We start from the raw sequence: 27,453 nt of genomic DNA, 5'->3' as shown, positions 1-27,453 counted from the left end.
CTCCCCCATTCATGCTCTATCTCTCTTTGTCTCAAAAATAAATAAACGTTAAAAAATGTCTTTAATATTTATTTAGTTTTGAGAGAGAGAGAGCAAGACAGAGACAAAGTGTGGGGGGGGGGGGCAGAGAGAGATTGAGAGAGCCACAGAATCCAAAGCAGGCTCCAGGCTCTGAGCTGTCAGCACAGAACCTGATGCGGGGCTCAAACCCACAAACCGTGAGATTGTGACCTGAGCCGAAGTCGGACTCTTAACCGACTGAGCCACCCAGATGCCCAAAATTTTAAAAATTTTAAATTTGATAATTATGATTTTGTTCAATATTACATTTGAAAATTTGCGTCACATTATCACGGTATTACTTGACTCACAGTAACATTTTACATATTTAAATTCAATACAACCACGAAATAAAACTACTTAAACAGTATAATTCTCCTTTCATAGAAGTGGCTTTGTGTAACAAGTTTGATTTCAAACTGTCATTACCATTCCGCTCTTTGCCCCCCAATGCCCAGAGACAGGCACATTTCAACTCATTTCTGTAACGAATATTTTGTAACCAGCTCCCGAAGTTTGCCATTTCCTTTACCCTTGTAGAAATTCTTTAAAATGCATTAAACAGGGATACTATTTTTTGTCTGGTTAGATGGAATCCATAAGTGGACCTACTTTCTGGCATGTCCGCTATCAATTTCTCTGAAAACAAGGCCTTCAAAGCAGTGCCCAAACCCTGAGTTGGACTATTTCCCTAAAGTTGACCTTTAAGCCAACAAACACAATCCATAATGTTTGAAACATTTCTAGAAGGCAGCCTAAAGTCGCCTTTAGTTAGCTTGCTCCTTTTTCTATTCTAAGCAAAAAAAAAAAAAAAAAAAAAAAAAAAAGAAGAAGAAGAAGAATTTGTATAAGAATGCAAAAGAATGTATTTAACTTTATGGAGTATTTCTAAGAATATCTACTGAATCTTAAACCTTGTTTCCACTGAACAGGTGAAAATTTGGGTGCTCAGAGAATGGTAGCACTTGAGATAAAGGCCTTAATTCGTTTATGTAGAGAACGTACTAGTTCTTGAAATTTCCATCAAAACCACTGGTGAAATTCTATAATGTGCATCCCTATTTCTTTTCCAAACAGGTATATTGTGAGGTCTGCCTTACACTCAGATGCACATCAATGCTTGCAGGCAATCCAGATATAAGTTTATTAAATGCCCCTGCCCCTTTCTTTTACATGGAGCCCATCTGTGAAAAATGTTCTCTTCACATTTCCCTTGGCCAGAAGCTAAAATATTTGAAAGTATTAAACAATTTTCTTCATAAATGATGATACTCCTTAACTTCCAAGTGTCTGATCCCTTATAACTGTAATTCTGTAATGCTCAGAATTAAGAACAATCTGGAGTTGTCTGAGGAATCGTGAGGTTCGGCCCATGGAAGATGTCTGCGATCCGTCACTCAAAGATTCATCCATAGCTCTAAGTCATTCAGCTTGTTATTCTTCAGTAAGATTATTGCCTTCTTCAGAATACCTATGGCTTACAGATTTAATTTGAACACTCAATTTTTAACTTATTTGATTTTACATTTTTATTACTTCTTACACTGAACTTATTTTTATTTGCGTTCTCCTATACTGTACATAAAATGTTTCATGATACCAATATTAGTATAAACAATAAAATTACAGAATGATGTTTAGGATTCTTCACAGTTTGTTTTGTTATTAGGATATATTCCACCAAGGAAGGACAAAGTCTTGTATTCAAAGGTCATTTGAAAGAAATCTTTTGTGTGTGTGTGTGTGTGTGTGTGTGTGTGTGTTACCAATCACACACTTAGGTTTACTTAATTTGTTTTCAGTTTCAGGGATTGCCCTTTTTTCCCCCTCTTTTTGACTTAATTTACTTTTTGAATATGTAAAATAATTACATGATTCTAAAGTCAAAACTATATCAAAAGGTTTACTCAGAGGAGTCTCTTTTCTAATCCTACCCCTGATCCTGGTTCCCCATCTCCACCCACCTATAAGTAACCATTGTTATTCATTTCTGGATTATTCTTTAATGTCTAATTTTATATAAGAAGTAGCTATGACAAACATGGATGGAACTGGAGAGTGTTATGCTAAGTGAAATAAGCCATACAGAGAAAGACAGATACCATATGTGTTCACTCTTATGTGGATCCTGAGAAACTTAACAGGAACCCTTGGGGGAGGGGAAGGAAAAAAAAAAGGACGTTAGAGTGGGAGAGAGCCAAAGCATAAGAGACTCTTAAAAACTGAGAACAAACTGAGGGTTGATGGGGGGTGGGAGGGAGGGGAGGGTGGGTGATGGGTATTGAGGAGGGCACCTTTTGGGATGAGCACTGGGTGTTGTATGGAAACCAATCTGACAATAAATTTCATATATTAAAAAAAAAGTAGCTACGACATATACTGCTCTTCACCTTGCCTCACATAATGTATTGTCATGATCATTTCATAGCAATGCAAAGAAATATTCCATAGTCTGTATGACTATGTCTACTATGTACTATAATTTATTTACCTATTCAGTTCCTCTCTCTTAATGGCATTTGGGATATTTATAGTCTTTTGCCATTAAAAATAATGCCACAGTGAATAACCTTGTGCATGTATCATTCCAAATTTGTACAGATGTACTTTTAGAATAGATTCCTAGAAAATGTGCTTGCTGGGTTAAAGGGTGAATGCATCTATTTGTAATTTTGCTAGATAGTACCAAATTCCCTTCCTTGAGGGCTAAATCATTCTACACTTTCAACAGTGGCATATCAGTATGTCTCTTTCCCCTGTCCTTCGGCAACAGTGTGGTCTCAAACTTTTGGATTAGTGCCAACACGGTAAGAAATGCTACGTCAGTGTAATGTAATTTGCTTTTCTTTTTTTGAATGAGCGGAGTATGTTTTACTACTTTAAGGGACACTTGCATGAATTTGTTAGCTTTTTTATGTCTTAGTACCTATGTATATGTGGAAAATACATGATTTATGTCTTTATTTCTAGGAGTTCTTTATATGTCAGATTAACTTTTTCCCATGGCTTAAGTTGCAATTATTTGTCCAGTGAAACTTTTGTCTTTGGCCTTACATGTGGTATTTGAGTCATGCAATTTTTAAAAAATATTTATGTAACAGAATTTATGTCTTTTATTGACTCCAGATTTTGAGACACAGAAATGCTTTCCTACTCATGTTTTCTTCTATTATTTTTAAGGTTTCCATTTTTGTTTTGTTTGGTTAACTAATCCATGTGGAGTTTATCTTACTGTGCAGTATAAGCTATGAATCCAATCTTACCTATGTCCAAATGGTACCTGGATGTCTCAGCAGCATTTATTACAAAATCCATTTCTTCATTGTTTTTCAATATCTTTATTATATATTAAATTCCTTTATTACTGGATTTCTATTATGTTTCAGTAGTGTATCTTTCTATTCATGTACCAGTTCTACACTTTTAATTATGAACGCTTCATTGTATTTCAAACGTCTGGTAGGACTGGCCCCTCCTCATTGCTCTTCTTTTCAGGGCTTTTTCCTGGAAAGTTTTGTTTATACAAAGATAAACTTGTTTATTAAAAAAGTTTCATATGAACTTAAGAATTGATTTATCTAACTAAAAAAAACTTGTTAGAATTTTTATTGGAATTATATTAAATTTGCAAATTAAGGTATGTCTTTCATTTGTTAAAGTCTACTTTTGTGTTTGGGGGGAGTATTATAAAGTTTCCCTCACTGGTTTTTACATATTTCTTATTAACTTTATTCCTAGGAATCTTATAATTATGGCTGCTATTGCAAATGGGATGGCGAAGTTCTCTTCTACGTTATTCTCTCTCTCTTTTTGAGTTTATTTATTTACTTTGAGAAAGAGAGAAAGCTGGGAGGGGCAGAGAGAAGGAGAGAAAGAATCTCCCAAGCAGGCTCCATACTGCCAGCGTAAGGCCTGATGTGGGACTCGAACACCGCACAAACCGCGAGATCAGGACCTGAGCTGAAATCTAGTCTGGCGCTTAACCCCCTGAGCCACCCAGGTGCCCCACTTCTACGTTATTTTCTGCTGGTTCTTCCCTGTATGTATGATGCCTACCAACTTCTGTAAATTGCTCTTTTATCCTGCTAACTTACTGGATCATCTTTTTATTTACAGTAGTTCTCCCATTGCTTCGCTTTCATTTTCTAGACACACCGTCATATTATCTGCAATTCTCATACATCTAATTGTTTTCTCTGTATCAGTGCTGTGGCAAACACCTCCAACCCCACATTAGATGTTATAGTAACCGTGGACATCCTTGTTTTGTTTCAAACATGAGCAGAAATGCCTCCTGTGTTTTCCCATAAAAATAATAAGATGCTGGTAAGCAAGATGCTTTATGATATTAGGAAAAAACTCTTTTATTCCTCTTTTCAAAATTAGTTTTATTAGAAATATATCTTGAATTTTCTCATATATTTTTCCAGAATCTATGGAGATAATCACAAGACCTTTCTTCTTATATATAATAATATTAATAAATATATTAATGTATTTTTTAACATCGAAACATTTTTGCATTCCTAAAACAATTTCCACTTGGTCATGACATATTGTGCTGTTTGATTCCATTTGCCAATATTTTATTTAGGATTTTTGCATTGATTGGTCTGTAGCTTTTTTTTTTTTTTTGGTCTGTAGCTTTATATTTTGTATAACCTTTATCAGATTTTGGTTTCAATGTTATATTTATTTCATTAAAGAATTTTTGGGGGCGCCTGGGTGGCTCAGGTCACGATCTCGCGGTATGTGAGTTCGAGCCCCGCGTCGGGCTCTGTGCTGACAGCTCAGAGCCTGGAGCCTGTTTCAGATTCTGTGTCTTCCTCTCTCTCTGACCCTCCCCCATTCATGCTCTGTCTCTCTCTGTCTCAAAAATAAATAAACGTTAAAAAAAATTAAAAAAAAAAGAATTTTTGAAGTGGTCCTTTTACTGTGCTTTGGAATGGAGTTGGGATTATAATTCTTTAAAGAATCCTATTTGAAACATCTTGGATACTTTTTAAGGAGATTTAAAAAAAATATTCTATCCAGTATTTCAATTGTTTTCAGCAGATGGCTGAATCAATTCCTTCTTTTTCCGGAAGGAAAAAAAAAAGTCCACCTTTCTTTACCTTACTTACCCCTAATCCTTTAAGGCTCTGTTCAGTTATAATCTTCTCTAAAAAGTCTTCTCTGAGCCCTCCAGGTTGTGCTAAATTGTACCTTTTCTGGGCTTCTATTGGGTGGCATTTATTCTTGCATAGCTGCATAATACTGAAATAATTCATTAATATTATCATTATCTTCCATTAGTCAAAAGTTTCTTGTGGCAGGAATCCTGTATTGCCTCCATTTAAAAAAATTTATTTTAATGTTTATTTAATTTTGAGAGAGAGACCGAGCGGGGGAGGGGCAGAGAGAGGGAGACATAGAATCCTAAGCAGGCTCCAGGCTCTGAGCTGTCAGCACAAAGCCTGACGTGGGGCTCAAAGTTGCAAACCGCGAGATCATGACCTGAGTTGAAGTCCAATGCTTAACTGAGTGAGCCATCCACTCAGTTTAATTTCCAGTGTCTAGTGCCAAACACACTGCCTGAAAGTTACTAGGAGCCTTAATAAATATTTCATGAACTGATCTTTGATCAGATCCCCCCCCAACACACACACACGCACACACACACACACACACACACACACACACACACCTGTTTCCTCTCAAGTTCCTACCTTTGTTGATGGCTTCTCAATTCACCTAGGAGCATACAGAAAAAATCTAAGAATCACTGTTGGCAAACTGTACCCTCTCATCTTCAGTTTGTAGTCAATCACTCAGCCCTATTAATTCTAACCTAAAGTATTTCAAATTCACTTTTCTCCCTTTATATGGCCACCACTCTAGTCCAAGTCCCCATCACTTCTTGCCTAGATCACTTAATTGCTATTTTTCCTATTTTAGTCTTTACTCTGACCCTTCTATAATCCATTCTTCATCAGAAACTCAAAGTGATCCTTTAAATACATAGACATGATTATGTCACTTGCATAAAACCTATCAATAGCTTCCTATTCTTTTGGGATAAAGTTTAGAACCCTTAACATGTCCACCAAGACCCTGCCTGATTTGGAGCATCTGTTCCTTTTTGGCCTCAACTTGTGCCCTTGGTCTCCTTATCATTCTGGCTTCTTATTCTTCTTCCAATTTCGTAAGCTTTTTTGCTCTCACAGTCTTTGAATACTCTTGTCTATTTGCTGCAGTGCCCACTCCCTTCACCTCTGATCCATAGCTTTTATCTGGTTATATCCATTCATTTTCCAGTCTGTGCTCAGGGAAGTTTTCCTTTACCTCCCAGTGTTATAGAGGCTCTCTATTGAATGACCATATTACCCTCCATACTTTCCCTTTATAGAACGTTGTCTAGGCATTTGGGTGATTCTTTATCTAATGTTTATTTCTGACACTAACTATAGTTTCCCTGGAGGCAGGGACCATGTTGATCTTATATTCAATTGTATCTTAAGAATCTATAATAAGGAACAGCACATTAATAGAATTTAATAAGTATTTATTGAATGAATGGTTGAATGATGCATGAATGAACACAGAACTACTTGCTGAACGCTGAGCAAGAAGCCTGAAGGAACAAATTCTCTATTTCTCCTCTAGGGGGAGACCTACTCCTACTAGAAATAGCATAGACCTCAAGAGAGCACAAAATCATGAAGTTAACAGTAAGCTTCTTAAATCCCTGAAATTGATTCAGAGAATTCAATAATTCCTTGCTAGTAGAACTCTCCAGATCAGTCTGGACCACCCAGTGGTACCATAAGAGTGAGCATTTCCTGTGTTAATTTCCCTTCCTTGAACGATCTTAAAATCTCTCCTGCTAGTTGTCTATTCCAGTCTTGGTTTGCTAGGTGATTCAGCTGTAACTGATCACATTCTTGGAAAAATAGTATCTTTATATATTATCATTAACATTGTTATTTGTATTTTTACTGCATTCCCCCCTTCCAAATCCCTCAAGCGTTCTTTCTCTGTGAAGTCTCAAAATGTCTTAAAATTATTCTGATAGTGTAAAATATTGGTAACCTATAAGGCCAAAGTAATTTTCAAAAAGTAGTTATTTGTAAATTTCCCTGAGCCTTTGGGGAAAGTTAAAGGGAAAAAATAAAAGAACAGTGTGAATATTGGGAGCCTGTCTGCCTCTGAGCAGATTCTGAAAGAAGTCCTTGTTTAATCCTGATGACATGTCTTGGGAGACTACCCCTGCTGCACATTAATTCGGTTCTTTTCTCTGCTGAACTACTTTCTCTTGGACAAGGTTTAAGTGTATAAAAAGCTTCAGGAGGCTTATATTTCTCTGAACTTTTTTTTTTCTTTGCTCTATTTCCAAAGTTCCTTTTCAAATTTCCCTTTAAATGTAACTTCTGACATCTTTCTCGGGATCAAGGACCAGTACGTAGAGGCATTCTACTATTCCTGTCTTTGGGAGGTCAGTTCACTTTAGTTCAATCCTGTTTACATTTATCCAATACCTACTGTGTGCTGTGGGGAAGGGAGCAGTGAGTGCAGGAAATCTAGATCTGTGCCTTAGAGGCATTTATGGTGCAACTGGGAGAACTAGACAAATACAAAATATTACAAAGATGACATAGATAAGAACCAACATTTATATAGCTTACAAAACCACCTTTCACAAATGTGATCTAAGTTTTGTGAAATTAACTCTTGGGGTAAGTGTTGTTACTCTTGTCCTGTACAGATGAGTAACCTGAGATTTAGGTAATGTAACTTGCTTAGACAAGCAAAGTAACTGGAACTACTGTCAGAACTGGAAACTTAGTCCCTATGGCATTTGCAGATTATGATGTCTCTAAAATAAGAGATATGCAATAAACAATAGTTCTAAAAACTGAAGAAATTCAAAGAGAAAAACACTATTATATTAATGAAGCAACACTATTTTTCCTAACTAGTCTGACACTTAGATCTTATTTTTTCTTACCCTACTTTGTTAATTTTGACTGATCCCTTCTCTCTCCTTGGCTCTTAGGATATCACAAACTTCCTTTTGGTTCTCCTCCTCTTCCCCACCCCCTCCCCCACTTTGGTGACAAAAGCTCATTTGAAGAAATTACTTCTTACTTAAGTCACCTTTCTCTAGGAAGGGTGTCAGGAAAACTTTGCATCAACATTAGCTGAGTGGCCCCTGAAGAAAGATGAGTCCTTTTCAGACAGAAGAGGAAGAGATAAGCTCTGGCCAGAAGCCAGAAAACTGTTGTGAAAGGCTTTGGGTTACCACTTACAGAGGCTGCAAGACAATTCCTCTCCCCCAGCACACTGTCACTCTAGAGGATAGCACTCAAAATCAGGAAAACGTTTGGAGCCAGCAGGTGAAGAGAGGAGTTTTTCACTCCAAGAAAAGGAGTTGCACAAAAGCCTGTGCCTGTTAGGTAGCCGCCAGACTCAAAAAGTAAGACACCCAGGTCTGTAACCTGGGACACTTCAATGGCACCTACCCAGATACCGGACGCTAATACATGTTGAACAGCAATGGCATCAATCGTTACAAGCAAAACAGCATTATCAAATTTCTAGTTACGTTTATGCCAAGGTCTGAAAATAGGAACACTAGTTGTACTGTCAATCAACACCATCTAATGAACACTTCTTGAGAGCAGGACTGGAATTAGCAGGGAAGAGAAGACAACATAATGACCTAAAAGTCATATGAGAGACACACAACACATTTAAAACAAGCAAAAAACAACTCATTTGTAATCAAAGCACGAAGATCACAAATAACAGACTAAAATGTATAGGGATGGGGCTGGAATGTTGAATGCAAAATTCACGGATGTGATCAAAATGCCATTTTGGTTTTTGGCTTTTACCATCTTTTAAAGATACGGGGAAGGGATAATCTTCCCCTGAAATTTTCCCTGAATGGAAAATTGGGCAGATTCCCTGACTTTTTGGTTCGTTCTTTGATAACTGACAATCCTTTAAGTAAGTCACTTTAAGTCAAGAAAGAGTCTTGATTTGGTATTTAGAATGTTTCCCGTCCAAGATGGCAATCAAATACTTCAGTCTTCATTCTAAGCACTAGTTTAAGACTTCTCCTCCCCCTTCCCCACATAAGGCTTCTTGTGGCTGGTGGCTGCCTGCCTTCAGCTTTCTCCTTAACTTACCTCCTCCCCCTCCCCCCCCCAGCTAGCTGCTGTTTGACTTGCTGTGTAAAAGTGGGAAGCAAGACAGCTCAGGGATATGACAGATCTGTACTACCTGGGTCAGGCAGATGATTTAAGTTGAAATTTTCCTGTAGGGTACTTTAAAGGTTCTTTGCAGATTGCTCTCATCAGAGACCTCTCACTCCAGTCTTTTTGGCCTAAATAGATGCAGATGGTTGCCTCTGACATCCTCTGGGTATTCTAGGATTCCTATGTTTGTTCACCTCTAACTTCTGGTCACTGGGTCTCTCCACACCTCTAGACAACCCTTTTTGAGTAAACCAAAGGCAACACCATGCTGACTGTCTTCTGTATGGCCCATATCTGATCTTGGAAACATTCACACATTCGTCACTGCTATCGAATCTGGGAGTGCTGCAGATCCCTCTGCAGCCACCTCCGTTTTGTGGCTACTGCCTTTAAATTTTAGGCAAGAGCTGGTGCAGGCCACTGTGTTTCACAACTGTGGGAAACAGTTGCCAAGCTCTCTGGTCCCACAGAAATCCCTCTCTGGGCTGGAGGGCAAGGATGCAGCACCAGCACTATGTCTCCTTCTGGGTGGGAAGGTAGTGGGAACAAATTGAAGAAGCAAATTGTTCCTCAAGCAGAAACAAATTGTTCCTCAAGAAACGTCTTCACAGACCCTTCCCCTCTACTATTCTTTTGATATCACTCTGAAGTAGAACTGTTCTTCACCATTGACTTTGCATGTGAAAACTTTATTGAAATTATTATCCTGAATTGCAACTGACTGTTTGCAAATCTATATCCAACCCCTGAAAATAAGGGAATGTGTTTCTCCATCACTGTCTTCCCTGCACTGTGAGCCCTGAGCCTGGAACAACATAGGTGCCGGCAAATGTTTGATAAATGTATGAATGAATGGACCTGAAACTTCCTTCGGTTGTGCAGTGGATTCTCAGAAACATTATGAAATAATCTGCATAGATGGCCTATGCGAGTCTCCCTGGGAGACAAATAATTCTATATTTATAAGATGTTGGGAGTTTCGCAGAGTTTATACACCTCAAAATTTACCAATGAAGAAATTTTGAGAAATGAGACAACACAGGGAAAAATTCATATTTTTCAAGGAAGAAATGGATAAATAAACATGAGATAGTTCAATTTTTAGAAAACTTATGGGATGTCAAATCAAAACTTCCCCCCAAACTGTGAGAAGTGTGGATATTATCTGAATAGTTTAACTAAAAACCCTAAAGCTGAACAAAACAACAAAGAAAAAAATGATTTAAAATAATTGGCAAAATGTTACTGTGTTAAATATAGATGATGGATAGGAGTTCATCATACTATTCTCTCCAGTTTTTTCAGTATGCTTGAACATTATATAATACCAATGACATTTAAAAATTGGAAGCTTGGAAACAGCACTGTCTTTACCTTGCTTTAGAAAGGAGGCAACAGAAGAAGCAAAAATGGAATGGAAACTGTGTAGACTTTGGCATCCTATAATTAAGACTTCAAAGTTCCCATTAATATAGTAGTATTATGATAGTCATAAAACTGTACTCGTTTGATGAAAGTAAAAAATTTTGGAAGCAGGAACTTTTGCTTAGGAATTAAATAGATTCGGAATTATAGAAATGGAAGGATATTCAGAAATGATTTCAGCCAATGCTCTCACAATGAGAAAACAGATGCCCAATGAAATGGAATGAAATAACTGTCAGTCTCAGAGCCAGGACAAAAGCTAGACCTTCTGTACTCTGGGTACAGGATGTACTCCACCATCCTGGGTAGTATATGACATTGAACAAAAGCAGCCTGCAGTCACCATTCCCTCAATAGGTCAGTTGTCTGAAGCTCATTCTCCACTTAGAGAAAGCTATGGATGGTGCCAAGCAGAGCATCACTTTACTGGATCTACACACAGGGAGACTTAGCACACCTGGGCCCACTGCATGATGCAGTGGAATTTATTACACATCTGACTCTCACCTCATTAATTCCCCAGCTAAGTAGGATTCAAGGGGATTTGGGGGAGAATATACCATTGGGGTATTAATGTGAGTCACACAGTTCTAGACATAGGGATGGGAGTTTTGAGAGGTACTAACTGAACCGAGGTTAGGTTTGACAACACATGTAGTGGCTTGATTTTTCTATGATCTTCCCTGCTGGTGGCCAGGAAGGGTTTAGGTTCACAGGATGAACTTCCCCATTTGTGATTAGCACCAACACAGGTATCTCTTGCCCTTGTGTTTGGAGATTTAACAGTCTCTAGAGCCCTAATACAAATTTCTGGTTTAGAAGCAATGGGCACAGAATCAAACTGTTTCCATTCACTGAATTTGATCAAATGCTTTAGAGCAGCTTGCAGGGGAGGGGGGAGGGGTCTAGCCTCCTTCAAGCTTTCCTAAGTAAATCTATGAATTAAAAGCAATGTAGTTAATAGGTAGCTACAGCTTCAAGTCAACTCCCCAGAACCCCTCCCAATCAGAGAGCTACCCCTAAACCCTTCTTCCATAGAGCTGTCAATGACCAAAGCAGCCTTTAATCCCGACCAAAGCAGCCCTTTCTTTAATCTAGAGTATAGAATTGGTGGTTTACAAGGCTGAATGTTGCCTGCTTTCAAAATGATTTTTTTTTTTAATGTTGCCAATATTTGCAACTTGGAGGATTCACTTGTTTTAAAAAAACTGGGTATCAGCTTCTTTGGAAAAACTGAACAACCTCACCACAGCAGAGTGGCAGAAGGTGGGGGACACATTCCTGCATGGCAAAAATCTTTCCGTGCTTTCCGGAAAGATTCCGCAGGGAGGCTCACTCCTCAGACAAGGCGTGAGATTCTCCAGTTCACCATCCCCTCATTGATGTTCATGAACTGTCTGGGCCCTGCTTTATTCTCAAACTGGTTGATGCTGCTGCTTAGAACAAGCTTTGGGGAGTAGGTGTTGGGCTGTTCTTGGTTAAACAGGCAGCCAGGTAGATCACAGCACTTAAGAGTCAGCCTGTGCAGGCTGCTTCACTCTACCTGCACCACTACGTGCTGCTGGCTTCCAATGTTTATGCTTTTGCTTGGGAAGGACATCACGGAGACGCTGCAGCATCTCCCTGGCTGGGAAGGGTTACTGTCAGCGGGTACATCGTTTTCAGTCTTCGACATTTGGACTGCTACGCCTCTTAGGCGGTTGTTTATCTTCTGTATAGTTTCCTTTGAGGAAGGGTGGACACTATCCAGGAGGTTTCAGAAAGCACACGTTTCCAATATTATGAATAATGATGGAAGTCTCTTATTTTCCGAAGACACTTCTTACTAACAGTTTACTCTCCTAAGCAACTGAACCAATGTAGCAAGGTTAGAAATGAAGTGCCCAGGCCCGCTCTCAGCTGGAGACCGTGGGAGGCAGCGGAAAGCACGGAAGGACCCACTACAGGCCTGGTCCACATAGGGGCGGCCCCACAGACTCGGCCCGATAGCCGGGGGCGGTGAGCTTTTTGCCTAGAGCTGCGCACCCAAGACCCCGGGCAATGGCCGACAGCGCTACATTGCGCCGGCGCACAAACCCTCCGGCAGGGAAAGAAAATAATCCGTTAACTATGCCTGGGTAGGACGGAGGCTGCCTCACGACTCTGCGCAGGCGCCCCCCGCCTGCAGCCATTGGCCGGTGCGCAGGTGCCCCAATCGCTCTTCACATCCTGTAAACAGAGGCCAGCTGGAGACGCCAACTTCTGTTTCCGGGTCACACCTTGACAGCGGCTTTCACCGCCCAGCTCTGCCCCGAGGTTCGGTGAGTGCGTCCCTCGCTGCGGGCCTGCCTGCAGCCAGGTTCCCTAACCCGTGGCGCTACGCCCAGTAACTCCTCCGTTCCCCGCTCGGGTTTCGTTAGCCCTCGCGGCAGAGACAGGTTCCCGGCCTTGGGGAAATCAGGGAGGGGGGTGGTTAACCTCCGGGGCTCCACCGGTGTAGGTTGCGCGACCCTCTTTCACCCCTCGTTCCGGGAGACCTGCCGGGGTTGCTGCGATCTTTTCGGATCCCATGAGCAAAGTGACACCACACGTACTCGCATTTCGTGTCCTTGCCCTTCGGCCCTTTGCCTCGGCAACACGTAGCGGCCGCGAGCTCTCCTCCTCAGCAGGTGTGGTGGGGTTGGGGCGCCTCTGACTAGGCTGAGGGTCTCTCAGCTCGGGCGGAAGCTGAGGCGTCACTAGCACCAGAGCTGTTGAATGTCGCCTCTCTTCCACTGCTTCTAGCATCGCAGTAGCATACCTCTTGGTGTTTTCTTTGGATCCGAAGTGAAAGAAAATGTGGGAGAGAGGACTCTTAGTTCCAGCAGAGGAAAGGGGCCACTTGGGGTCAAACCGCGCACGGGCTGCTGTCGGAAGATAGGTCAAGTTTACATTGCCTTGACCCTTCCCGACAGTGCATATCGTCAATGTGCCCCGAAGTTTCACTCTTTACCGGGAACTTCGATGCAGCAGCAGAAGACCACTGGTCATACCCTGACTTAGGAGTTCTTAGCCTAGAGTCCCAAGAACGCCTCGAAAATGATTGCAGGGTTTAGTTTCTTCAGATCATCCATTGCCCAGAAACGGTTAACAGAGCAAGTCCAGTCTAAGCCTTCCACTTTAGATGCTCTGTCTTCTGCCCCCTTTCTTGGGATCTCTAGTTCAAATGCACCGGCTGCTTTTTTTCTCCTTTCGCCTTGCAACAAAGAAGTGTAAGATACACACCCTTGTTTCTGAGTTTAGTGGCTGTTAGATTAAAATTATGTCAAGTCTAAATTATCTAGAAAGTTTCAGAGAGACATATAAACAGGTGTACATGTAAGCTTATTCATTCATAATAACGTAGGGGAGAAGAATGCCTGATATGAATTATTGATACCTATGAATTGAATATTTTAACTTGCATTCTATTAATTAATACTGTATACAGTTTAAACAGATAAATAGTAAAATAGAAACTATTAAAGTATAAGGAGATACTTCATTACAAAAAGCAAAATTTACATAATTTGAAATGACCAAAGTCATTTTAGGTTTTTTCCCCTTAGTCTAAGTCATATACATAACATTTTTGATTATGCAAGTCTTGACTTTTTAAGGATCTAAAGTAATAATTTTTACATTAACTCAACAAATATTTATTGAGAAACTGCCATGTGCCAGGAGCTGTTATATTTGGGGCACCTGGGTGGCTCAATCGGTTGAGCATCCGACCTTAGCTCAGGTCATGATCTTGCAGTGCACCAGTTCGAGCCTCACGTTGGGCTGTGTGCTGACAGCTCAGAGCCTGGAGTTTGCTTCAGATTCTGTATCTCCCTCTCTCTGCCCCTCCCCTGCTTGCTCTCTCTCTCTCTCTCTCTCTCAAAAATAAACAAACATTAAAAAAAAAGAAAATAACACTATATTTACCCCCAAGGAGCTTATAGTTTAATAGGAACACTTATTCCTAAGCAGTTACACCTAGAGAGCTGATGCTGCATAGTATATTTTCTCTACAGTTTTTGATATATGCCTTTTCATGGAAATGTTCCACCTTGTTTGTTGTAATTTTAAATGTTTCCCAACTAGTATATGGCTCTTATATAGCCAAAACTTCTATCAGTTAAATTTAAGTACATTGCATTATGTTCTTTTCCATGCTAGAACCCTCTGTCATATTGTGGTTTGAACATATATTTGCCCAAATCTATTTCTCAGTTGTCATGAATGGCCAATTATTAAAATTTTTAATTCATTTTGCACTCTTAAATCTGCTTGTTTTCCTGTAGCTACAAACATACGTCGTTGGTGTGAACTTTGATTTTTTTTCTTATATACATGACTAATTATACTTTTGAGTTTTTTGTTTTAGAATACCACTTCAAATATTTCCCACTTTTTTCTTTGCTGAAGACATTTTAAACTGTTTCACAGATGTCTTGCCATTGTTAACATAGATGTATTTGTTCCATAACCTTTTCCCTCTCTTCTCACAGGTATCGATCACTTCTTAGCCTTTAGTCAATCAACCGGTATTTATTAAATACCTACTTTTGTGAGCCTCTGTGGCTGGCCTTACATGGACAATAATATAGAAGACAGGGACCTCGCCTTCTAATTGATTACAATTTAGACGAGAAACAATATAAACATAACTATACTGCAGGGCCAACTGTAACAAGTAAGCTAAAGGTGATGCTGATCGTAAAGACCACAAAGTCCAGAGGAGGAAAAGAATGTTTAGTGGCATTTTCTGCCTTTAAAAAATATCTTCTTCCTTGCCTGGTCTTGTTTGTAAGCTACACAGAGCTCCATAAGGGTCTTGGGGCCTCTTGAGGAAATCTTGTTCCAGACTATTCAGAGAGTAGAATTGAGGTTCTGAGGGTCAAAACATTTTCGTCCAGGTTTACCCAGCTCCCTGAACGACTATTATAATCTATTTCTCTGTGATTAAGAAAAAATATTAATTCATCATTGACCTCTTTGAAATCTACTTTTACTATTGGGAGGGCCTGAGAACTAATCCCAGGGACAGGTATGCTCAGTGATATTGTATATGCCTAAAACTTCTTTGTTTCAGGCAGTTTGGAGCATGTGAACATACTCTGAGCCTTGATGAGTTCCAGTATGTGGTATATTATGCAGAGCATTCAGAGCAAATACTCTCTCTCAGAGCGCTTAATCCGAACAATCGCTGCCATTCGTTCCTTCCCACATGATAATGTAGAGGACCTCATCAGAGGGGTGAGTTTGCTGTATTGATGGAGAGTACTTTGGGAGGTGAAGCGGGAAGGTTCCTGGGGAATCGTGATAGATTACAGATTTGCAGCATTGACTCAGCGCAAGATGACAAGGAGTTTTTACAGTCCTCATACATGTATTAACTTGACGATGCAAATACATTTTCCTTGTGTTTTGCTTCTCTTTCCTTCTCCCTTTCACTTTGTGCATCTGATATTTTTCTTCAGGAAATATGTTCTGGATGACCCTAGTCTCACGTTCTTTGTAAAATCTCTGTCTGGATATGATGCATATGGGATCCAGCAAGCTCAAAGTCTCCTACACGTGTTCTAAGGGAGGAAGGAGACGAGCAAAGCAGAAGCAGTTTTCAAATCCTTGTGGTTTATAATAATCACATAGAGAGATATCACTTGCCGTCTATCTTAACAACAGCTACCACTTTTAATTCTGTAAGGAATGTCAACCTTTAAATGCAGGGTAATTTTTGACTTAAGAAAGCATCTTAACATCTTTAACCACTGCCATTCAGCGATTGTTATACAACTAGTATCCTAGACAGTCTTTGAGATCTTCTCCTGAGTATTATTCCTGCTGAAGAGAAGTTACAGGGTAATTTTTTGATAACTAGAAAATGCATCCAGATGGTTGCTTTTGTACATTTCTTTTCAACAACAGTGGAATCCTTATTTACCGCCTGGAGCTCTGTAGCTGCTTCGGGGTTGTGTGGTGCACCTTTGAGAAGGAATAGTCCTACAGCGTTAACTTGTTCTCAGCAAAAGTGGTACCAGAGGATTCAGCAGTAGGAAGTTTGTCACGTTCTAATTCTAGCTCTGCTGCTGAGTCATTCGGCGACTTTGGTCTGACTGTGAGGTCCCCATCTCCTTTCCTCACATTTGAAAGAGCCATACCTCCGGAGGCTAGGTGGCAGATACTAGTATGGGCACATACTCAGAGGCTACTTTGAAGATGTTTATAAACAAAAAGATAACGTTAAGATGACCTTACTATTAGTGATGGTCATCCATTGAATGACAAAGAGGGTGCCAGGTCTCCTGGTTTCAGTCTGACCGACTCACTTTCTGGACTTTTGTAGAGCATGGCGGCCGTAGAAAGTGGATGGGTTTTCCAGCTTTCCTGAGTGGTGAGAAGTTTCCCATTGCTTTTGCACATAAGGTTATGTCCTCAGTGATGCTTAGATGGCCATCTGGCAAGTTACCTTGTGGAAAAACTTAGTAACTTGATCTAGGGAATTGATAGCTTCTTTCTTTCATCTTCAGTGTGTTCCCTCGGTTTGGATATTAGCATTACATTATTTTAATATGTAGTAGAAACCGGGACTAGTAGTGTTTCCACTACAGTCAGAGCTAGAGCCGTCTTCCAACCTGGACTCAGTTCTGAGTCTCATCCTACTCAGTGAGCCAGAGCTGAGCACACTGACTGAAGTTTCCTTGTGCCCGTAGGGAGCAGATGTGAACTGTACCCATGGCACACTGAAGCCACTGCACTGCGCCTGCATGGTGTCAGATGCTGACTGTGTGGAGTTACTCCTGGAAAAAGGAGCTGAGGTAATGTTTTTAACACTGTCGCGTTAATGAGCCACTACAACTGAGCTTCACGTTTTCTTAAAATTTCTGTCTCTTCTCCCGTCCCTTCCCACCTTCTAGCCCGTGGTAACATTGGCATAGCCAATATCAAAGCAGAACGTAATGGTAAATATATATGTAGTGATCCAAAGGATTTCATCCTTTGCCTTTCTTTCTTTAAAATTCTTTTTTTTTCAACGTTTATTTATTTTTGGGACAGAGAGAGACAGAGCATGAACGGGGGAGGGGCAGAGAGAGAGGGAGACACAGAACCGGAAGCAGGCTCCAGGCTCTGAGCCATCAGCCCAGAGCCCGACGCGGGGCTCGAACTCACGGACCGCGAGATCGTGACCTGGCTGAAGTCGGACGCTTAACCGACTGCGCCACCCAGGCGCCCCACCTTTGCCTTTCTTTCTTAAGTTGTCCCGGGCTCCAGGAAGAGGGAGTTTTATCTCCCCTTTTTCTCTCAGCCTTCTTTCTGGAGTTGTTTGCATTTCCATTCAGTGCTCTCACGGCCTGTTGACTGTCCAGGAGCTCTAAGTACCGAGGCCCCTGGAGTGATTAAATCTAAACCATTTGACACCTGCTACCAGACATGCACTTCTAATACCACTGTTTCTGGGGGATAGATGTCATTAGGTAACCCATTCCTCAGGATTGGGCTACTTGTGCTAGTTCTGCCCACTAATTATTTTCCGTTTATTGTATCCTGTTCCTGTCTTCTTTCTGACGTATCTTAAGATAAGAAACCTAGATTAATTTATATCGGCATCAGCAAGAAGCAGCATGGTATAATGAAAGGTTAAAAGAATAGACTCTGGAACCAGACTTCATGGGTTTGAATCCCAGCTCTATCACTTCCAGCTGTGGGACTTTGAACAAGTTACTTAAGTTTTCTTTGCCTCGGTTTCTCCATCCATAAAACGGGGGTGACAATGGTATCTTCTTCATAAGGTTGTGAAGTGTTTAGTACACTGGCATGTAGTAATTGCTAAGTAAGTGTTTGTTAAGTAAATAAATAAGTAAGCAGTTTTGACTGTAAGCAATCTGGAAGTTGCACGTGCTGAGGCGCCAATTGGAATCAGACATGCCGCGAAGCTGGTGGGCAGGCCCCAAACATATTGGTCAGTAAGCCTAAGGGGCCAGCCCGCAGCACCATCCACCCAGCCATGTTGTTCTCTACTTGTCATTATCTGTTACATAACTCTTGTGAGTGACCCTGAAATGAAAGCCAGTGATTTAATGTCAGTGATGAAAACTATCCCCGGGGGCGTGGAAAGTTTTTAGCTAAATAGAAAGTTGAATTGAGTTAAATATATCAGCTTATTTTTATTGCATTTTATGGGGGAAGATAATATGTTAGTCTTAAGTTTGGGTTTTGAAGTCTTTATTATAGGGAATGTTGATTTGTAGCAAGTCAGCTGCTTTTGCAGTATTGCAAGGTTGTGCTCTTCTCTTCACATGCCTTTATTGAGGTTCTCTTATGACTGCACGGCATAGTTTTGCAAGGGGCTGATCGGATTAACAATTTGAGCTTCTCAGTATGGTTAAAGAACGCGGCAAAGCTATATGGGTGGAGTTTGGCCTCATTATTTTTCAATCTGGTTGCCATCAGCCACAGGTTAGAGTGAGTTGGGATAAGTAAAATAATTCAAAACCTTTACTCTGGCTCATGTGTTGAAACTACTTTCCGATAAATATCTCCCAGAGTAGTTACAAGGATTTAGACTTCATCTTCTCTTTCTTTACCCTTTACCCCATGGTAGAGATCCTAGTGAATAGTAAAGAATGTAGCAGAAAAACCCTAAATAATGCAGGCCAGCTGATCAGTGCACATAATAGAGTGCTCGTTGTTTTGAGACCGCTCTCTTCCTATTTGCTCCGAAGCTCCTGACATCTCTCTGTCTCGATCACCAAGACTCCCTGGGAATTGCTTGTTGATTCTCATATTCAGAACATGACAGAGCACGGGTAGTGGATAAACACATGCAAGCTTCTTTGCCCACCCATCTTCCTCTCGGTAGTCTAGCTACTGTCATATAGTTCCTCCGTCTTTACAGGTGAATGCCCTGGATGGTTACAACCGAACAGCCCTCCACTATGCAGCTGAGAAAGATGAGGCTTGTGTGGAGGTCCTCTTGGAGTATGGCGCAAACCCCAACGCGCTGGATGGCAACCGAGATACCCCACTTCACTGGGCAGCCTTTAAGAACAATGCTGAGTGTGTGCGGGCCCTCCTGGAGAGTGGGGCTTCTGTCAATGCCCTGGATTATAACAACGATACCCCGCTCAGCTGGGCTGCCATGAAGGGAAATCTGGAGAGCGTCAGCATCCTTCTTGATTATGGAGCGGAAGTCAGAGTCATCAACCTAAAAGGCCAGACGCCCATCTCCCGCCTGGTGGCTCTATTAGTCAGGGGACTTGGAACAGAGAAAGAAGACTCTTGCTTTGAGCTTCTCCACAGAGCTGTTGGACACTTTGAATTAAGGAAGAATGGCACCATGCCACGGGAAGTGGCCAGAGACCAGCAGCTGTGTGAAAAACTGACTGTTCTGTGCTCAGCCCCGGGAACTCTAAAAACACTGTCTCGCTATGCTGTGCGCCGGAGTTTGGGCCTCCAGTATCTGCCAGATGCAGTGAAGGGCCTTCCACTGCCAGCCTCTCTGAAGGAATACCTCTTACTTGTGGAATAGGCTGGAGAAGTTGTTTGCACCATCAGGCAGGCAACTCTGGGTGAGATTTTTCCCTGTGGTACTGTCTCTTTGTCTTGGAAAACAGGAAAAGCAGTTGTTCCTGTTGTGTGGTTTATATTTAGAGGCAACATGTCACAACAGTCACCTCCACACCACGTCCCCTCCCCAAACCAAGCAACCAAACAAACAAACAAAAAAATCCCTTACTTTTGTTTTCTCTTTATTGCTTACTCGGCTTTTTATATTGCACCCTGCAAGCGAAGAGGTCTCCCCCTACCCCCCTACCCCCTTTAGGGAAAAAGTCAACAATGCAACTGAATTCTCTAGGAAGATGAAGAGTATTTAAAGAGTGTGTGTTTAGTTTTCCTTTGGGAACATGATTAACATTTCAGAAGAATCCCTCTAGAAACATTTTAACTGGTCAGTGAAGAAGTCTAAGAAAAGTCCAGCTAACAAATGTGGCCCAAAGGTGAAGATACTAAAAGCTCAAATGGTGTGCAGATTCACAGTTGGGCTGGATGATATTCCTAGAGTGCCACGTCATGGAGCATTCAGAAGGGACTGGCCCCCTCTCTCACCATCAAAGGAAACAGCGGTCTTGGCCTCTTTTCCACGGGTGTGCCCGAGGGTTCCAGTAGTTCAGCAGTGTTATTTCAGAACTAACATTTTCTTACTGCTTTCCACATAGTAGAAGAGGTAGCAGGTTCTGAGCAGTCCTAAGAACTTTTCTAACGCAGTTCTTTCTCTTGGTGAACGCCAGTTTGCTCCAATGGGCTTATTAGCAGGTGCTCTTGCACCTTAGATGAAGGTGTTTACTCTAGCAGGGAAGGAGATGGGCTGGGCTGCCTTTTCCCATGGGTCGTCTTCATTTCCCTTTAGGGAATTCACGCTACTAAGGGTTCAGAATTATTTTCCTTTCAGTTGTTTTGGCAACTTTGATTTTTACGGATCTATACAAGACATTGGGGGAGGCCAGCGAGTGGGGGAAGAGCATTATAAGAGCTGCTTTCAAGCTGGCCCACCTACTCAAAAAAGAACTGTTTTAGTGAACCATACTTAGTCAACGATACTCTTCCTTTTCATGTCCCTAAACTAGATCAAGTTGTTATTATCTTGGATGACCCAGATGCAAATTTGAAAAACTTTTTTTAAGTTGATCGGGAACTACAAATAAAAATGACTGCAATCTGCTGACACAGCTAATTTGAAAAAACATGTCTGCTTTTGCCCTTTTGCCATTGGTGTTTTTTTTTGTTTTTTTTGTTTTTTGTTTTTTTTTTTTTTTTTGCTCACTTAAAAAAGAAATAAACACTTCTAAAAGCAAGTTTGGCAGTTTCTACTGTTCCTGCTTTTCTCCACATTGTTTAATCACCCGGAGCCCCGTTGTCCGTAACTTTGAAATGGGCTGTCACCACCTCCCTCATAAGCTGTTTTGAGGATGCAGTGATACCAGGGCTTAATATTTACTGTTAATTTTTCTTCCCCTTAATGAACTGCACAAAGAGGATTTGGCTGCCTTAAGTCTGGACTCCTGACAAGCCTTCTCAGTTGCTGTTCAGAACTGTTTTCAGGGTGTAAAGGTAATACTTTGGATAGCCAGCAAAAGTGACATATTAGAGATCATCATTCCTCCACAGCTGGTAAAACCTTGAACCTCTTCCTGCTTCATCAGGCAAGTGAGGAAACTGGGTTGGGAGGAGTATGTACGCTTGTGCTGAGAGTCAGGATCTGGTTATTGGAGGCTAAGCTTAAACTTGGCATCAACAGGTGCCATCCTGTCAATTTGGGTAAAATCTGCGGTCTCGCTCCTGAAGACCAACTACATTACATGGTTACTTGGCTGATGAGGAAGAAGCTATTGTTATGGAATAGAAAACAAATGGAGCTGAATGAGAACTGACCGCTTTCTCAAGCAGTATTTCAGCCAGCCCACCAAACCGGGTCCAGGAGTGGGGGTCTCTTTCCCAGGCTTTCAAAATGTGCATTCTCCCCACAAATGGGGTCTGCGTTTCATCTAGGAAGGAATAACAGGGGAAGAGTTGAGAAGGAAGAACCCTGAGTTGTCAGAAAAGAAGTAGAGATCATGGAATGGCTGGAAAAACCCCTAGGTAATGGGTATATGATCACGAGGTGAAACACAACTTCATGCTTAAGGGAGACTGGCAGGGCACCTTATGGCTACAGAGGATGCAGGAGGGACTAGTGTGCGATAGGGGGTAAGGACCAGTATATGATGTTCTAGGACCGTATGTGCAGAGCCAAGAGATGGAGAGGAGTACATGGGGTGATCATATGGGCTGCATTTTCCCACATGTCTGTCTGAGCAGGGTCTGGTGCTTTGGGTTGACAGTATGACATTCTACTTACAAAAGTGACAACAGGAGAACCAAAAGCACAGTGACCAGTTGGCCTTTATTAGTGTTACTGCAGTCAGAGTAGTAGAGGAACCAAGACTTTGTTATCACAAGAAATAAATAGAGCTTATTTTTAGGAAGATTCTAACCGAGTAGTTGAAATCTAGCAGTAGCACTAGAGGAGCCCAGTCTTGTGTGACAGATGAAGCTGGGGTAGAAGTGATGATAAATTCTACCTCAAAGGACCTTCTACGCACTGCCCACTGCCTCAGCTCCCTGGCCAGAGCTGGTCATGGCTACAGGTGCAGATTAAAAGGAAACCTAATGAAAAATGGGCTAAAACACTTGAGAATGCATGGACTTGGATCTATCAGGGGGTGAGCTGACCATGATCAGACAATCCATTACCCTCACTCCAAAGAGGGTTAGATAGAAGCTTCTCCAGATCGCTTCCGGCTGATGTGCTCCAGGTGGGCGTGCTCTGTGGTGTCCAAGTCAATCTCATACTTGGCTAGGATTTTGAGGATGGGCCTCAGCTTCAGCCACCACTGCTCCTTGGGGATGCGGTGGCTACAGAGGAATGAGACAGATGATTTAATCTTTCAGCACCCCAACTGATTTCTATCAAAAGCTTATAGGAACAAGTTGAGCAGAAGAGGCTGGATTTTAGGACATGGCCTAAGATCCAAAACGGGTACGAGTCCAGGTGTTACTCCTAAGATAAAAGGATCGAAGACAGCGAACAGGTTGGGAAGAGCAGATCCTGAAACTACCGGGGAAGTAGATGTACTCACTCAAAATCCGTCTGCTCCTTCAGCTCAGTCACCGGTTGAAAGACCAGAGCCCTCTTACGCATCCCCAGAACACAGCCTGAGTCTGGTGTATTGGCGAAGATCCTCCCTGCAATACAGGATGGTCAGTAGGCTTCTATAATGGGGAACCAGCCACTATGGGGGGGTCTTACCCTCTTACCCCACCTACCATTACGGTAACTCTCTTTGATTTTCCCAGACATCCAGTTCATAGCCTTGGCACCCATCTTAGTGGCAAAATTCCTGTCAAACGGAGTTGGGCTTCCACCCTGGAAAAAGAATCATAAAAATTACAGAGGGAAGGACTCTAATGAAGTGGCAGAGATACCTGAATACACACAGAAAAAAGGAAAGAACAGGCCCCAGCTTTGCAGCTGGAAACAGGAATCCAAAAGTCTAACCATGAAGGAAATCCTGAGACAGCGCTGAGAACAGAGTGAGCTGGCACAGCTTATTTGGCCATTTACCAGGGGTAAGAGTAGCTAATTAGATATGGGGGGACCTGGTCTCACAACTGCTGCTTCTAGCTCCACAGCTGCCAGATCCTGTTCATTCACTTCCAGTCTGATTGGCCAGTCGCCTCCTTGCCCCTCTTCAGCCTAGCAGCTTTTGTCAGTCACCATCATCGACAGAAGTGTTCCTTGTGAACCAACATAGATGTCCTTGGTAGCACCTCAGAATAATATAAAACATCATGCAGATTTTCTCTGAACTAAGTGAAAGGAGGTGGGAAAGTGGGGAATAGATCGCCATGCTTTATCCAGTCACACCCCATTCCTGCAGGGGCTAATAAGCTCATTCAAGTTGAGGATACTGGGAATTCATAGGTAGGTAGACAACAGTCAAAGGTCCATACTTAAGCAGAATCAGCTGGGGACATTTGGGATGGGGAGGCCTAAGACCACCAGTACCGTCTGTGAGCGAGGCCTGCCGTAGGTGGGGATTGAATGTGGATAGCAGAAGGGAATTCGTTTCCCCCGGAGTGCATTCTGGCTCTCACCCAAGCTTGATGAGTGGCCCTAAAAAAGTTGTTTCTCCCGTCTGGGCCTCATTTTCTTCATCTGAATTAGTGGTTCTCAACTGGAGATGATTTTGCCCCCCAGGGGACATTTGGCAAAAGTCTGGAGACATTTTGTATTTGTTACAACTTAGGAGGGAGGTGCTACTGGCATCTAGTGGGTAGAGTCCAGGGATGTTGCTAAAGCATCCCGCAATGGCACAGAACAGCCACCCGCAACAAAGATTTATCCAGCCCCAAATGACAATGGTGCCAGTGCTGAGAAGCCCTGCCCCAGGAGGGATCACATAACCTCGAAGGCCATTTCCAGGGTAATGCTGTTTCGATTCTGTGACAGTAAAACCTGCAGGCTCGTGCTCTGTGGTGGCACCGACAGCCTCCAGCAGATTGGGGACCAGTGGGAGACCCAATGGCTATCGGGGATTGTGGCCGTCTGGTGAAGGGTATGACTGGGGTGTCTTCCCGACCTGCTGCATGTGCCCAAGCACATTCTTCCTGCTGTCAAATATGCCCTTCCCCTCCTCAGAGTACAGGTTGAAGATGAAGTCCGTGGTGTAGTTCTCATTGCACTTCTCATTCCTGCCAAGTAGAGACCAAAAGCCTGTGACTTTGGTTGTCTCCCCATCCCTCCCAACCCTTTTCTGCTTCAGTAGGCTTTGTTCTTCCCTTTTCTGTCTCCTCCCATGGCTCCAGTTCTCTCACTGTGTCCCCAAATTCCTCAGGGCATCCCAACCATGGATTCATTCTGTGGGCTAGAGCCAAAGCCTAACTGTTCTCTTCACTTAGGAACACACCATGGATGAGGTACCTTAACACCAAGCCCCTTTTCACAGTGGTTTTCATCTTATGCACCAGATGTTCAACATTTGCCTGAAAATAAGAGAGTAAATCTTAAGCCTTGCCAGGAGTGGATAAGGCCGGGCAAGTGCACGGATCTCTTGTTCCCCACCAGGCCTCTCCAGATGGGGAGAGAGACTGGAAGAGAGCAGTTTACAATCTGTGCCTAGTCCCTGTGAGAAGTTCAGTGCACGCTGCAATGTGAACAAAGACTCCAAACGAGCCAGGCAGAACCGGGAGAGGGTGAGTTAAGGACAGCCGTGGTAACTGCCGGTCTTCACCTTTCCACCTGCTCCCAGTGTCCCCTTCCAGGGGATTCTGCTTCCCTTCCCTCAGAGGGCCGACTCTGCTCTCAGTGTTGGCCTTTGAATGGGTTGCTTGTCGGTGCAGCAGTGATTCGCTTGGGAGGAACCAGTTCCTTCATCTGGGCTTTGAGCTGGGGATGAAGGAGGAAGACTCCCACCCTCCATTCCCAGCAGGGACTTGAGTTCTTGCATGAGGGAGTTCCCTCAGCCTGCTGCCTCTGCACTTTGTGGCTCTTCTTCCCTCCAGTGAACTGAGATCTTGGAAAACTAGGATCATACGGCCCCTCTGAGAAAAAGGAATCGGAGCGCCCTACCCCAACCCCGGAAGGGACAGGAAAGAGAAGAGTCTGCTTTGGTAGCAAGGGAGCCCAGGGCGGGTGGCATGATCAGTAGAGACACCACCGACTTTCTCTGTTAGTTAAACCACCTACTCACAAGTTTAGAAAAGTCTTTTAACCTCTCTAAATCTTTCTCGTCCATAACACGGAGATAATAATAGCTCCCTTGCACGTGTGTTTTGAAGACAAAATGCAAAAACACGTTGAGAAGGGCTTAGCAACATGGGGCTTTCAAAACGAATGCTCCAGAAACAGCAGCTGTGGTCATGCGTGTGAGGTTACACCGGAGATGCCCTCTTGCTGCTCTTTCTAGTTTCCTCGCAGGGCCCCAGAGACCAAGCAGCTATCCTCATCTTGAGCTCTCACAGCTCAAGATGCTGTGGGGACAGACTAGGGCAGGGGAGAGCTGCATAACAGGCTCTGAGTGACCATCTACCTGCAGGTCCCGAATGGTGAAGGGCTCCTCAAAAATGTAGGCAGCATCGGCCCCAGCTGCCAGTCCTGCCATGGTGGCCAGGTAGCCACAGTAGCCACCCATCGTTTCGATGATAAACACCCGACGCTTGGTGCCTGCCGCTGACTGCTTGATGCGGTCACAGGTCTGCAAAGACAGCGGGGTCTCAGTTAGAAAGACAGAGTCCGGGGTCTGATCCTTGTCACTTCTCTGCCCCAGAATGCCAACCTCCCCGGCTCAGCCAGGCCCCTACGCCTCATCAAGTTCTTGCCTTAGGGGGCGGCCGGCACACCTGCCAACTGCCCTGTGGAACTCGCCTCCTGGGAAGGAAGCTGTACTTACCCTCTGTGTTGTTCAGGGCAGGGAAATTAGGCTATCTGACCTCAGGACGGAAAAAAACATTTGGGACGCAGAGTACTGATGCGTTGGAGGCTGACAGGTGAGAATGAACACCGTAGCGTGGAGAAATAAAGTGCATAAGGGCCTGGGCTCGAAGAGGCACCGTTCGAACACTGTCACTTGGTTAGTACAAAAACAGTAGCTCACTCTCCAGCACACGTGGTCCAGGGATTACAGAGCTGGCCAGAGGCCTGGGAAGCGGGGGCGGGCTCTCACCGTGCAGATAGTATTGAGTGCTGTGTCAGCCCCCACGCTGAAGTCCGAGCCGGGGACGTTGTTGGAGACCGTCGCGGGGATGACCACAAACGGGATGCACAGCTCGTCAAACAGCTTCCTGCCCTCCATCAGTTCCAGGCCCCCTGTGTAAGCCTGAGAAGGAGGGTGGCAGCCATGAGGGGAGAGGGAAAAGTGGGGAGGAGGGGAACAAACGGGAGGGCACTCACCTCAAAGCCCCCAATGATGACAAGGCCCTGAATGTTAAACTTAGTGATGTTGGCACTGATCTGCTCAAAGCTCTTCTTGGGTAGAGTCCTAGTTGATTGGGATGAGGCGGGGTGGGCGACGAGGTGATGGAATTTGGAGAATTAAGCAAAGTTGAGGGAGAAAAAAGCTAGAATTAGAATGTGCTTTATGTGTAACTTCTTGACCTGTGCCCCCTTCCCTGCCACCCCTCTCATGGCTGTGTAAGTACACAT

The 27,453-nt window shown here is 42.9% G+C and overlaps 2 protein-coding genes across 5 annotated transcripts in view; one reads left to right on the top strand and one right to left on the bottom strand.

Annotated features, from left to right (window-relative positions):
* The first annotated feature begins 12,857 nt into the window (after positions 1 to 12,857).
* Positions 12,858 to 21,545, top strand: ASB8 (ankyrin repeat and SOCS box containing 8). Of its 3 annotated transcripts, none has more exons than XM_047066474.1 (4): positions 12,858 to 13,027; positions 15,809 to 15,968; positions 17,426 to 17,530; positions 19,609 to 21,545. In XM_047066474.1, the coding sequence occupies exons 2-4, from the start codon at positions 15,840 to 15,842 to the stop codon at positions 20,239 to 20,241; spliced, it is 867 nt and encodes a 288-aa protein (XP_046922430.1). In that variant the 5' UTR covers positions 12,858 to 13,027; positions 15,809 to 15,839; the 3' UTR covers positions 20,242 to 21,545. The 3 variants fall into 3 exon arrangements, with proteins under 3 accessions (XP_046922430.1, XP_046922429.1, XP_046922431.1); XM_047066473.1 differs by having other exon boundaries at positions 15,805 to 15,968; XM_047066475.1 differs by lacking the exons at positions 12,858 to 13,027; positions 15,809 to 15,968 and adding an exon at positions 15,988 to 17,106.
* A 1,089-nt stretch (positions 21,546 to 22,634) lies between these two features.
* The window catches only part of PFKM (phosphofructokinase, muscle), a 46,521-nt gene continuing 41,702 nt past the window's right edge, over positions 22,635 to 27,453 (bottom strand). For both annotated transcript variants that reach the window (XM_047065412.1, XM_047065411.1), the window contains exons 17-24: positions 27,202 to 27,289; positions 26,975 to 27,127; positions 26,342 to 26,506; positions 25,234 to 25,295; positions 24,893 to 25,004; positions 23,577 to 23,676; positions 23,390 to 23,495; positions 22,635 to 23,165 (exon numbers count right to left, since the gene is read on the bottom strand). In XM_047065412.1, coding sequence (XP_046921368.1) covers positions 23,021 to 23,165; positions 23,390 to 23,495; positions 23,577 to 23,676; positions 24,893 to 25,004; positions 25,234 to 25,295; positions 26,342 to 26,506; positions 26,975 to 27,127; positions 27,202 to 27,289 — 931 coding nt within the window. In that variant the 3' untranslated portion in view covers positions 22,635 to 23,020. The remainder of the gene's footprint in view (positions 23,166 to 23,389; positions 23,496 to 23,576; positions 23,677 to 24,892; positions 25,005 to 25,233; positions 25,296 to 26,341; positions 26,507 to 26,974; positions 27,128 to 27,201; positions 27,290 to 27,453) is intronic.

The sequence above is a fragment of the Lynx rufus genome, unplaced genomic scaffold (genome assembly GCF_022079265.1).
Source record: "Lynx rufus isolate CCGP_SWC_20201006 ecotype Redwood Valley unplaced genomic scaffold, mLynRuf1.p SCAF_7, whole genome shotgun sequence".
NCBI classification, from domain to species: domain Eukaryota; kingdom Metazoa; phylum Chordata; class Mammalia; order Carnivora; family Felidae; genus Lynx; species Lynx rufus.
The sequence above is the reverse complement of the archived record's forward strand: the minus strand, read 5'-3'. Positions and strand labels throughout refer to the sequence as shown.

Excerpts from the sequence above, each read along its gene's own strand:
- ASB8 (XM_047066474.1), top strand. The coding sequence starts at position 15,840 with ATGAGTTCCAGTATGTGGTATATTATGCAGAGCATTCAGAGCAAATAC. Across the intron at positions 15,969-17,425 it reads TAGAGGACCTCATCAGAGGG|GGAGCAGATGTGAACTGTAC; the intron begins GTGAGTTTGCTG and ends TTGTGCCCGTAG. Across the intron at positions 17,531-19,608 it reads TCCTGGAAAAAGGAGCTGAG|GTGAATGCCCTGGATGGTTA; the intron begins GTAATGTTTTTA and ends CCGTCTTTACAG.